Source organism: Dysidea avara, chromosome 1 (assembly GCF_963678975.1).
Source record: "Dysidea avara chromosome 1, odDysAvar1.4, whole genome shotgun sequence".
NCBI classification, from domain to species: domain Eukaryota; kingdom Metazoa; phylum Porifera; class Demospongiae; order Dictyoceratida; family Dysideidae; genus Dysidea; species Dysidea avara.
In genome coordinates, this window is record NC_089272.1 from 34,175,642 (window position 1) to 34,187,379 (window position 11,738).

General features: G+C 38.1%; 1 protein-coding gene across 1 annotated transcript; it reads right to left on the reverse strand.

The window, feature by feature from the left end:
- On the reverse strand, positions 1 to 4,520 carry LOC136262856 (transmembrane and immunoglobulin domain-containing protein 1-like). Its single transcript, XM_066057284.1, has 6 exons — positions 4,289 to 4,520; positions 2,903 to 3,211; positions 2,466 to 2,759; positions 1,829 to 1,920; positions 1,209 to 1,588; positions 1 to 738 (listed from the first exon to the last, which is right to left on the reverse strand). The coding sequence occupies exons 1-6, from the start codon at positions 4,350 to 4,352 to the stop codon at positions 648 to 650; spliced, it is 1,230 nt and encodes a 409-aa protein (XP_065913356.1). The 5' UTR covers positions 4,353 to 4,520; the 3' UTR covers positions 1 to 647.
- Positions 4,521 to 11,738: the final 7,218 nt, after the last annotated feature.

Sequence of the window (11,738 nt, forward strand, 5' to 3'; positions counted from 1 at the left end):
TAAAAATACAAGAGTGTTATAAAACATACATATACATCTATATGGAATAGTATAAAAACATATAAAAGGTACAAAAAGCTCTATAATTATCCAACCAAATTAAGATTGAGCTTAGATGTCCTTTAGCTAGATATGAACACATGTACAAGAGCACAGTTACTAGTCAAAATTGCATACTAAAGTATTCATCTATAACTTTTATCATACAGCTGTGTCTATGTACATGAGAATACAAGATACATGTAGCACAAAATATTATCTCTTACATACAGTATAATTATATTATTACTATTTTATACTGATTGCTTCACAACATCAACATATGATTCATGTGTGGATGATGGAACAATTTTAAGATCATCTAGATCATCAGGAGTATGATTTGATGGTATCACAGCTTGAAGAGTTCCTACTTTGATTATACTAGTTCCATTAGATGTTGAAATAACAACTGGCTTTTGCTTGCTGCTTTTAAATTTACCTTCTCGTGGCATTAAAGGAAAGCATCTGGTGATAGTATTGTTTTCAGTTTTTGTTGAGTTTGGTTCATCATAATCGCTGGACATGGGAAGGCATTTCTGAGCCAGTTTTGGTGTGTTGTTGGAGTTATGAGCATCGGAGTGATATTGTAAAGTGTTGTACTGAGACTACTGACCATCAGCTTCATTTCCCATTACATTACGTGTGGCGTCAATTTCGTGCATAACAACCACACTATTGTCTGTATTATGAGCATGCCTACATTAAAAGACACACATGGTGGTAAACAGATGAACAAGAACTACAGAAAAGTCATGGATGGAAGTGCATGCTTAAATACTAGCTAATCTGGCTACACACACACACACACACACACACACACACACACACACACACACACACACACACACACACACACACACACACACACACACACACACACACACACACACACACACACACACACACACACACACACACACACATACACACACACACATGTAACCATACTGTAATAATGTTAGGGCATTGTTTATTATGTATGTACACTTTAACATACAAAACACAATCATACAGCAGTGTTGCTATACTGTACAGGTCATAGTTATAATAGTATGTATGATTGTTCCCTTTTTGTTTGCATCGCAGATATTTGCAATAATTATTCATTCCACAAAATTCCCAAGGCACTATATATACTTAACTTCTAATTAACTACAGATACGCACCTTTTATAGATTATCATGCATAGTATGATGATCAACATTAAGACTAAAGCAACTACAACCACAAGAACAATAAAAATCAGCTTAATAAACATTTGTTCATCATCACCATCATCATTATCACTAGGACCACTTGCAACAGTGGGTTCTGTGCAATTCTGCTCACAAACTTTAATTACGCCAATACCAATGTCTAATCCAATAGCATTAATGTTCATATCATATAGAAGATGATGCAATGTATGATTTGCTACAGGACTAGTGATAGTTAGCTCAAATAATGCAGTTGTTCTATTTATGCACTCGGTTTGATTGACAGTCACTATGACACTGTGGTCATACTGTGTCTGCACAAAATTTGACAGAACTTCTGACAAGCTGGTCTGAAATATGAATATGAAAACAAAGTGTGCACTAAAGTAATTACAAGAGTATTTGTGCTCATGTATGTGCCAATTGCTTAGTACATATATTACTTTATTAGTATACACTTCTAATAATGCACAGTAAGTAATCAAACATACAACATTAATTTTGTTGTTGTTTGTTTGTTGTTTATTGTGCAAAACCTCTTACAAAGAGTATGTACAAGCACTGCAGGTAATGATGAATTTATTTCTTACCATAGCTGTCCGGCAAGGTGGTACAGCAAAAGTTACTGAAAGTTGCACCACTCTCCTGGTTGCTACATTGTAATCAGTATTGCTGATATTTGCTGTAAATAAATGAGAAAAAAAAATTATCGCGTAATATGCATGATATACTTGTATGTATAATATTATGGTAAGCAGTGTATGTGGCTTTTAATTTTATATTATTTGTTTAAGGTGGTTATAGGGAGGAATAACATTGGTTTCACACATGGGTAATACATTAGCCCACATTAGCAATTTGGCTAAATTCATCATTAGCCACATTAGCAATTTTAATTCATCATTAGCAATTTAAATTCATCATTAGCAATTTTAATTCATCATTAGAAATTTTAATTCATCATTTTAATTCATCATCATTAGCAATTTTAATTCATCAAAAATTTGGCTAATTCATCATTAGCCACATTAGCAATTTTATAATGTATTTATAGTATTGAAATTTAGCAGTGCAATAGGAAATTTTACATACGGTACACAAGCATGTGCATAGAAACACATGTATATGCAAAGTTCCATAGGCAAACACTGTAGCTGAACAGTTATTGACATGTACAGTATATAAAGTGCAATGCATATAAATAGTGCACATAAAATCATTGAATACCTTCCACTTTCTCTGATACATTTAACACAATGTGGTCACTACGTGATGACCGTATGCTTGTAGCCATACAAGTGTAAGTTCCACCATCATTCATTGTCAAGTTTGCTAGTGTCATCGTGAACAGTCCAAGAGAAACATTAGTTACCACATTGTCTCTAAGCTGTTCAATGCCATCTCTTATCCATCTGAATCGTGCAATAGGCACACCTTGATTAATAATACTACATGTCAGGGTTATTTCTGATCCAACTTTTGCTGTGTAGTTTGAGCTATTAGCTCTAATAATTGGTGGTACTATATAAACAGACAATAAGGCAATCTGTGTATTATAATTTGTAATAATTTTGTATCTAAAATTAGCTAATATGCACATAGCTATGTATGTACATGCAGAATGTCTTGTATGCTGTTAACTTTATTGAAGATCTATAGCATACTTGATATTGTTGCAGTAGTAAATGCCTCACTGCACTGCACACTCTGTGTGCAACAGAAATAGTGGCCTTGATCTTCTCCTAACAATGGATTAAATATTAAAGTGTACCCTCTTGAATACACTGTCCCAGAACCAGCACTGATAGTAAAATTAGAACCGTTGTCATAATATCGGTACCAGACTGCATCAGTGATGTATGAGTAGAAATGTTCTCCACTATCACTTCTATTTTGGCATCTCACTGTGCCTTGGTGTCCATCCAGTACATACAACTGTTGTGGAGATGATATTATTTTAATCCCAGCACATCCTGTAAAGCACAAGTACTGTATAATGCTTGTGCATTATTATTAGCTATTATACAGGCTTTTGTTATCGAATTCGCCACTTCGCAATTGAATTCTTCGCTTTTACAGTACATACCTTAGAATTCGTCGCGGCAAATGAATTCGGAGCCCTTACACAGTTACAGTGGAACTGAATCAGGCGCTCATTAGAACCAGTTACGTTTCACTACCAGACACAGTACATGAAATTGCCATGAAAATAACCATGAAAATACCTATGGTTTATCCCATGAATTTTAAAATTTCATGGGTGCTGCACCCATGAAATTTCTGCAATGTCATGAAAGTACCATGATAATCTGATCTGGAAATGCATTTCATGGCCCATGAAACAACCCATGGTATACCATGAATCAATTTTCACGGTACATTTCATAGGGGCAATTTAACATTTCATGAAAAAGCCATAGATGTTTCATGGCATACTTCTCTGGTAGTGAAATTTGCAGGAAACTTTGCATGGATTATTGGTGAAGTCATTCAATGTTCAATTTGTATTGAGGGTACACTATAGGGATTGTGATTGTACCAAAGTGGTAGTTTCTAGCTAGACTTATATTACTATGGTTTTTTCGACAACACAGTTTGATTGAAGTAGCTGTATACCTAGGCCCTGAGCTAGCTAATCATAATCACGTACGTACACCCTGTAGCTACCTAGACTATATAGCTAGTGCCAAACTGACTTTGCATCCAAGTCGCTACTGAGCCATTTCTTTCGAGTGAAACACTTGTAGCTAGCTACTCCCTTATAGGTTTCGTAGTTAGCTAATGGCCAACAAGTGCTATATCCCTCCTCGAGCCCCAACCAGCGAAACTGAATGATTAGCGACGAAAACCACTCATGTAGATAGGCACAATTACATGTATCTTTATCTACAGTAGTCCCATGCATCAAATGTCACGAACTTCCACCACCAACTAACTTTCAGACACTATAAGTTTATTTACAGCAGCTGTTAGCTGCATAGCTATTGCAAGGGATTAAATCACGAATTACATAATAATAATGTTCGTTGCAATGTAATTATAGCTATTACCTTTGTCTTTGGTTAGCCAAAGAAATAAAGTTACCACAGCTATCTTTGCAAAGCAATTAAACATTTGCTGTTAGCTTGCTAGCTACGGTGTACAGCAACTAAAAAGCAATTCTTTGAGTTGCTTGGCTATCGTTCTGTTTACACACACCCCGTGCAGCTAGTTTAGAGACCACTATCTTATATAGTCTGGCGCCACCCGCCCCATCGCAAAAGTAAGGGTCTGGTGAAAATACAGATACTTTTCAAAACGAATTCAATTAGACAGCCCACGTAACTGCTTGTTACGTACGTCAGATGATTGTTCTTCAATTTGAACAAAAGGCATTGCGTTGCCAGGGCGATTTGTGTATGAACGTCATTGGCACGCAATAATTGGCTACCGGCGCCGAATCTGGGCAACAGAAATATCTTAGTACATCTTATTTTATTTATTTATTTATAATGCTTTTTGAAGCAGGAGAACCTGCATCAAAGGTCTGTGGGAAACCTGTGTCCACAGCCAGAAATGTACAGCTATACATTAATTATAATTAACTACATTACAATTACTTATTACTTAACTATGTAGAGTAACTATGTATTTATTACTAATTTGCAGTTCAGTGTCATTAAAGAGGGAGAAAATTGGTGGAGATTGGTTGTCTTGAGCATCGGTGGCATGGACATAAGTAATGAAATGAACAGGATCGATCAGAGTTAAAGTTAACTGTAAAATGGTCCCGTAGATGTTTTGTTAGCTTTTGTTTGATGACATGAGGTGGTAAAGATAAGTTTATAACAGGTAGATGATTCCAAAGTCTTATAATTCGATTGAAATAGAAATGATGATGAGAGGTGGATAATGTCCTAGGATGGCGTAGTTTTAAGTGACTTCCAGATCTAGTGTTGTTGGTGTTAAAAGAGATAAAATTTTTGATGTCAAAGTTGTCTGTTGGTGTATTCAAGGATTTGATCAGAAACATTAAATCAGTCAGTTCATAGACGTACATTAACGGTAATAAATTTAGTTGTTGTAGCCTTGATTTATAAGATGAGATGTAGTCATTAAGTATGAATTTAGTAGCTCTACGCTGCACACGTTCCAAGGTAGTTATATCTCTTATTAGTTGAGGTCTCCATATTTGTGAGCAGTACATTATTTGTGATCTAACCAAGGAAATGTAGAGTTGCTTTTTAGCTTCTATACAATTGACCCTAAATGTACGTCTGATCAAGCCTAGAATCTGATATGCTTTAGTAGTGATAGTTTTATTATAGTGGTCTGTCCAATTGAGATTGTAGGAGAAAATGATACCAAGATCCTTGTGTTGTAAAAGTTGCTTTATAGGGTTTCCATTAACTGTGTAAGTTGTGGTGTCCAGATCAAAGGGTGGTTTAGCCCAAAAACGAACATGTACAAATTTGGCTTCATTAAATAATAAGTCTGTAGAGTGGCTCCACATAGCTGTATTATTGACATCACTTTGTAGTTTACCAATATCCTCTGTGGATTTGATTGCCAGTAGACATTTGGTGTCATCAGCAAATACAAAGGGTAATGCAGATTGAATGTGTTGGGGAAGGTCGTTTATGAATATGACAAACAAAAGGGGTCCTAATACACTCCCTTGGGGAACTCCGGAGAGGACATTACAGAAGGTTGATAATGAGTTACCAATTCTAACACACTGCAATCTTTGTAGCAGGTATTCTTGAAACCACTTCCATAGTTTGCCTGTTATTCCAATAGAGTAGAGCTTATTGAGAAGGCCGTTGTGGGATACTGAGTCAAATGCCTTTCTGAAATCCATGTATACTACATCCACTTCTGACTTGGTTTCAAGAAGTTTTTCAGTAAATAGTAGCAGTTGTTGCAATGTTGATCTATTTGGGAGAAATCCAAATTGATGTTCTATAAGTTTACCTTGTACGTGTCTAATGATGTTGTTATAAACAATTCTTTCTAGAACTTTTGAGAGTATACACAGTAAGGAAATGGGTCGATAGTTAGATACTGATGACTTGTCCCCAGCTTTATAAATAGGGATCACACAATGAGTACGCCATTCTTGTGGAATGGAGTTATTCTGCAAACTTGTGGAGAACAAGTGGAAGATAACTTGGAGCAGTGGTGCAGCACAGTATTTGAATATTTTGGGACTAATGTTATCAATTCCACTTGCTTTGCTTGCATCGAGGGATATAAGGATATCAAAAACATCAGATTGAGACATTACAATGTCATGTAGTGAATCATCAGAGCTAGGTGTTGTGTCGAAGTTGTTTATTGGCTGGTCACTAGATGAGAATACAGAGTAGAAGTAGTCGTTGAACAGCTGGGCTTTTTCAGAATCAGTTGATGCTTTCTTGTTGTTGTAGAACATCTGATTGGGATGACGGTCATGACCTTTGATACTAGAGATGTACTGAAATATTTTGTTGTTGTTGGTATGGGCGTAGGTTAGTGCAAGATTGGATTCAAATTCTGATTTAGCTTCAGCAATCATTGATTGCAGTTATTCTTGTAGGTTAGTTACTTTGAGCATTGTGTTGTTAGTAGGGTGCCTGTTGTGTTTCCTTTTCAGTGTACGTAAACATTATATCTTATGGCGAATGGTGGAATTAAACCACTTAGGTTGATTTGTGTCTTTAATGGGGGCCGTTGGGATGAACAGGTCTATAGAACTGTTGATAGCTGTTTTAATGTATGACCAAATGAACTCAGTGTTGTTCAATGATAGAGCTAAAGTAAAGTCATATTCATAAAGAAATTGATTCATGTTTTCCCAGTTGGCATGATTATAGTCTAGTCTTGTGGCAAATGAATTTGAATGTGAATGCTTTTCAGTGATGTGCTCAATAGTAAAGATTATCATGTAGTGGTCAGATGACAGGTTAGCTGGCAGGTTTGTATAAGTGTCAACATGGCTTAGTCCATCAAAATTGGTTAGAGCTATATCTAAGGTGTTTCCAGCACAGTGAGAGGGACCGGTTACAAATTGAGTTAGATTAAGGTTGAAAGCCAGTTCTGTGAATTCATCAGAAGTAGTAGAACATCCACTATATGTATTCCAGTCTGCATCTGGTAGATTCAAGTCACTAATTATTACAATATTCTTTGTTGAGTCAAGTGAGCTTAGATAGGACAGCAGTGATGAATTGTGTTGGTCATCAGCATTAGGAGGACGATAAATCAAACACAATACCAAGTTTGAGTCAACCTCAACGGATAGTATTTCAAGGTTGTTTGGGGAGGTTAGTTGTTTAACATTAAGTGAATCTTTAAAAGCTGGTAGGACTCCACCACCTTTGCTGTCACGATCATTTCTTAGTATGTTATAATTGGTGGGAAAAAGTTCCTTTGAATAAGTGTGATTATGTAGCCAAGTCTCAGTGATTGCTATTATCTCATAATTTTCAGAGTATATGTATGATTGGAAAGTATTTAACTGTTTGTTTAGGCTTCGTGCATTCCAAAGTAATAAAGATAATTTACAAGAAGTGCAGTAAATCAACAGTTAAATACTGTTGATTTACTCTTCCAATAATTGACTCTGAGAAGAGAGTCAATTGTTGGAAGAGTCCATGTCAGTTTCGCTGGATTGTTGTTGTTGTTGGGGGACAAAGGAGGAATCGATGATTTGGCCATGTAGCTTATTTTTCAAAAAGATTTTGTTGGCACAAATTCTGATTACTTTTCGCTCAATTCCAGATTGTATTAGTGACCACCTTTCTTTGAGTAACAGTGATTCTGTTAGCCTCTCTACATGTGACATATCTGGTTTTATTCTGGTCTCTTTGGGGAGTGATCTTGCTTTAATCAACAGGGTTGTTACATCAATAGTACGGTTTAGTTTTACTAGAATTGGACGAGGCTTTTTGACTGGTCATGATATTTCCCAAGCCTTAAAAGATCTCGAATACAAAGGGGGCTGACACTATTTTAACCTTGTGTTACAATGGATGTTACTTTGTCTAGATCATGATTTAGTCTTTCATTTCTGGGGGTACCTTTGCTGCATTCTTTTATGCCATAAATTACAACATTGAACTTGCGGTCCTCTTGCATTTTGTCCCCTCCTAGTTTACTTGATTTCATAGTGGTGGCAGCTTGTTGAATAGCATTGCTGGTATCAGGTTCTTTGGGAACACTAGTAGTTGGTTGTGTGACCAGTTGTGGCTGTTTGGTAGTGCTTTGTAGACGAGTGACTTCATTGTGTTTAGATGTTTCAGCTTTCAGATCAGTTACTTCCTTAAACTTTTTAAGGATATCAATGGTTGACTTTAGCTCTAGTAGTTGCTGTTCATGAAGAACTAGACAACAGTGTGGACAGTAAAATGGATCATCTCCATTTTGATAAGCTTTGTAAAGAATCTGTGAAAGACCGGCACATTGTCTGTGGATCCAGCTGTTACATGTACTTTCACAATAAATAGCTTCTTGTCCCTCAGTGTCTTCTATGATAGGGTCTAAACATATTGGACAGGTTGTTAATTCTTCGCCAGGTGAATTTATTGGTGGATGCTTCCTCTTGACGCGAGGGGTTGTTGCTATGACAGTGATGGCCTATATCCCTGACGAAAGGACACAAGAACGGCACACAGTTCAAGTGAAACACTTTTTCTGACCTTTGGTGGTACCGTTAGAAGAGTTATGCCACGGTACAACAGCATTTACGTCTAAGGTTGTTATGGTCTTCAGTGACAGTGGCGTAGCGTCCCTCTAAAACGGCGTGACTGGCCTTATTGGTCGTCCTACGACTGGAGAAGCTGTGAGACAGCGAGGTAGACTCAAATCACACGGTTAGAACTAGAGCACAAAACGAAGCAACCAACTCCATTCCCGCGTTTTTTTTATTTGTTATGGGATGGGGTAAAACCGGGCAGGGGCGTAGCTAGCCAGACGGTGGTGGGGGGGGCAGGCACCCCCCACAAAACACTCGACATTGTTCATAATTGCACAAAAGGCTAATGACCCAGTGATGGGCTAGCCAACATACGGTTTTGTATTATTACAGCTTATGTAACTAGCTACATAACTACTTCATTACTGATTGCTACAAGTTATCACTTATCAATGGAAGTATTTTCGTCAAGCATCATCGCACGTGCCACAACTGTACTCCAACAAATTCGCCCACAATCCAGAACTACGTGTCACAGTTACTCATAGTCTGTGCTGCAGTCCTAGCACACTGGCATAGTATGACGAGCTCACTCACTTCAGCTGGCGAAATTCAAACGCCATGTATTGGCACGGAATCCCAACTCTACACCTTTCCTGTTAGAATTTGTAAGCTTGTGACGGATCATCTGACTGACTGACAAAGTGAAAAAATTAAACTGGCATGCCACTATACACTGTACGAAGATCCAGTGTGATTAACTCGGGGAAATAAAGTTGGTCCATTTAACACTTTATCACCTCGTAGGTTTGTAGCATCATTGCATATCACTTGTCACTTCTGAGTTGTGACTCTTGCGAAGTCACTTTGAACGGGTCATCTAGGTTCGAAAAATGCACTATCACGTGAGTAGTGTAGGATAAATATAGAATTGTGTCTAATATTTTCGTTCGGTGAGGGCATAGTGTCTATACGGGGGAAACCCCTGGGGATTTCGGCTTACCTTATTTTTAGCGCATCGTTTTATTAATTGCTTGTAACGCGCAAGAAATCATCGTATTATTATCACCATTCACAAACGAGTTGAATGTTGTGTGCACTCGCGTAGTAGCGCACAAACAGTAATTTGGGATGCGTGTCAGTTACTGGAAAGCTTGAGACGGAAGTTAAAAAAAAATTCACTTAGTGACGGGGGGGCAAATGCCTCCCCTTGCCCCCCCCCCTTGGCTACGCCACTGATTAACCGGGACGGGGACAGGGACGGGGACGGGGACAATAGGGGTAAAACCGGGACAGGGACGGGGAAAATAAGGGTAAAACCGGGACGGGGACGGCCAACAGGAGTAAAACCGGGACGAGGACAGCCGAGGTATAGAGACAACTGTTAGAGTAAGCTATTTTCTCTGAAGGGATTGAATCTTGGATTGGATATAAGTTATGTATGGCTAAGCAAAAATATCAAGTAGCTTTGAGGTAATTTAATCTTAAACTGTCACTTAAAGGTTTGAGAGATTTTGACGTCCTTATAAGCTGGTGCATGGCTTAGCTAAGAAAAAATCAAGTAGCTTTCTCGAGTAACCTTTGAACTACCATATAAGGTTAGAGAGATTTTGACATCCTCAGCTAGCTATATAAACCCAGACCTCACACTGAGACACTCTTCAGTGGTTTTTCAAATGGATTGTGAAGTGGAAGATCAAATCATTTCGTGCCCAGATTGTAATTATTGTCTTTGTGCATACAAGATCTCCCGGGAAGCCTGCACAGTATTAAAAATTACTTTCTAGCAATTTGAATGTAGCTCTGGACTATAACCAAGCTGTAGATCACTTGGAGAATTCTGACACAACGTATAAGGAGTACATCAACACTTTGGATGCTAATTCTCCCATCCAACCTATAAAGGAGGGACAGTGTTCCTTATGATCTAGGTCTATAGATGAAACACAGTGGGAAGTCAAGAAAAAGAAGCTAAGGCAAGTGGAATTATTTAGCTCAAGCTGCTGTGCAAGCTGAAAATTAGTTTACTCATATGCTAGGCAAGAATTCATAATATAGTAGTGGGGGAGAGTGTCTAACTGAAATACTTCCATGGAACACACTGTGTTGAGTTACACCTGAGCAGGGCCGCCCACAGGGGGGACAACCGGTGCATTTTGCCCCGGGCCCCAGCCTGAAAGGGGCCCCAGGAGGCCCCATGAATGGCCCCCTGAATACCTGTTTAAAAGATCGATATACTCTAATAGAGCAGTCAGATCTAAATACTCTAATAGAGCAGTCACAGTATTCTTCAGAGGAGCAGCGTAGCAAGCTTATAGATAAGGAGATATGGTTGGTGATGGATAGTTATTGTCATTGCCAGCAGGTTGTGACCTTTTTTTTTTTGGTCTTCACCTTACAACTTGGGTAAAGGGCCCCCACTTTAACTCTTTGCCTTGGGCCCCTTAATTTCTCTGGGCGGCCCTGCACCTGAGTCTGATCAAAGAATAAAGACTTGACCTTATCAGCACCAATTAATGCTAATCAAACGTTCTCTATGACCAGTGGAGGTAGTTTTCTGTTTATATCCACAGGTATTTTCATGCAGGATAATATAGCTATACTTAGTAATATATAAGGTCATAGGCGGATCTGAGGGTGGTGCAAGGGGTGCTGTGCCCCCCTGGCCCCCCTTGGACCTATGGAACTATATTGATACCAGAAACTGGAATCATGCATTCATACTGTTCAAAAGTATAGAAAACAGATGGACAAATAGAAGACAACAGTTATAAGTACACTTTACAGTTATACTGTACATTGTAAAGAAAGTGAGACAAATAAGTTTGATTTTTGTGCTAAGATCG

Bases quoted from the DNA above. Each gene is read 5' to 3' on its own strand.
- LOC136262856 (XM_066057284.1), bottom strand. From the start codon at position 4,352: ATGTTTAATTGCTTTGCAAAGATAGCTGTGGTAACTTTATTTCTTTGG. The intron at 2,760-2,902 runs GTATGCTATAGA...CTGTTTATATAG, and splicing joins TACTACTGCAACAATATCAA to TACCACCAATTATTAGAGCT. The intron at 1,589-1,828 runs GTAAGAAATAAA...TTCATATTTCAG, and splicing joins CACCTTGCCGGACAGCTATG to ACCAGCTTGTCAGAAGTTCT.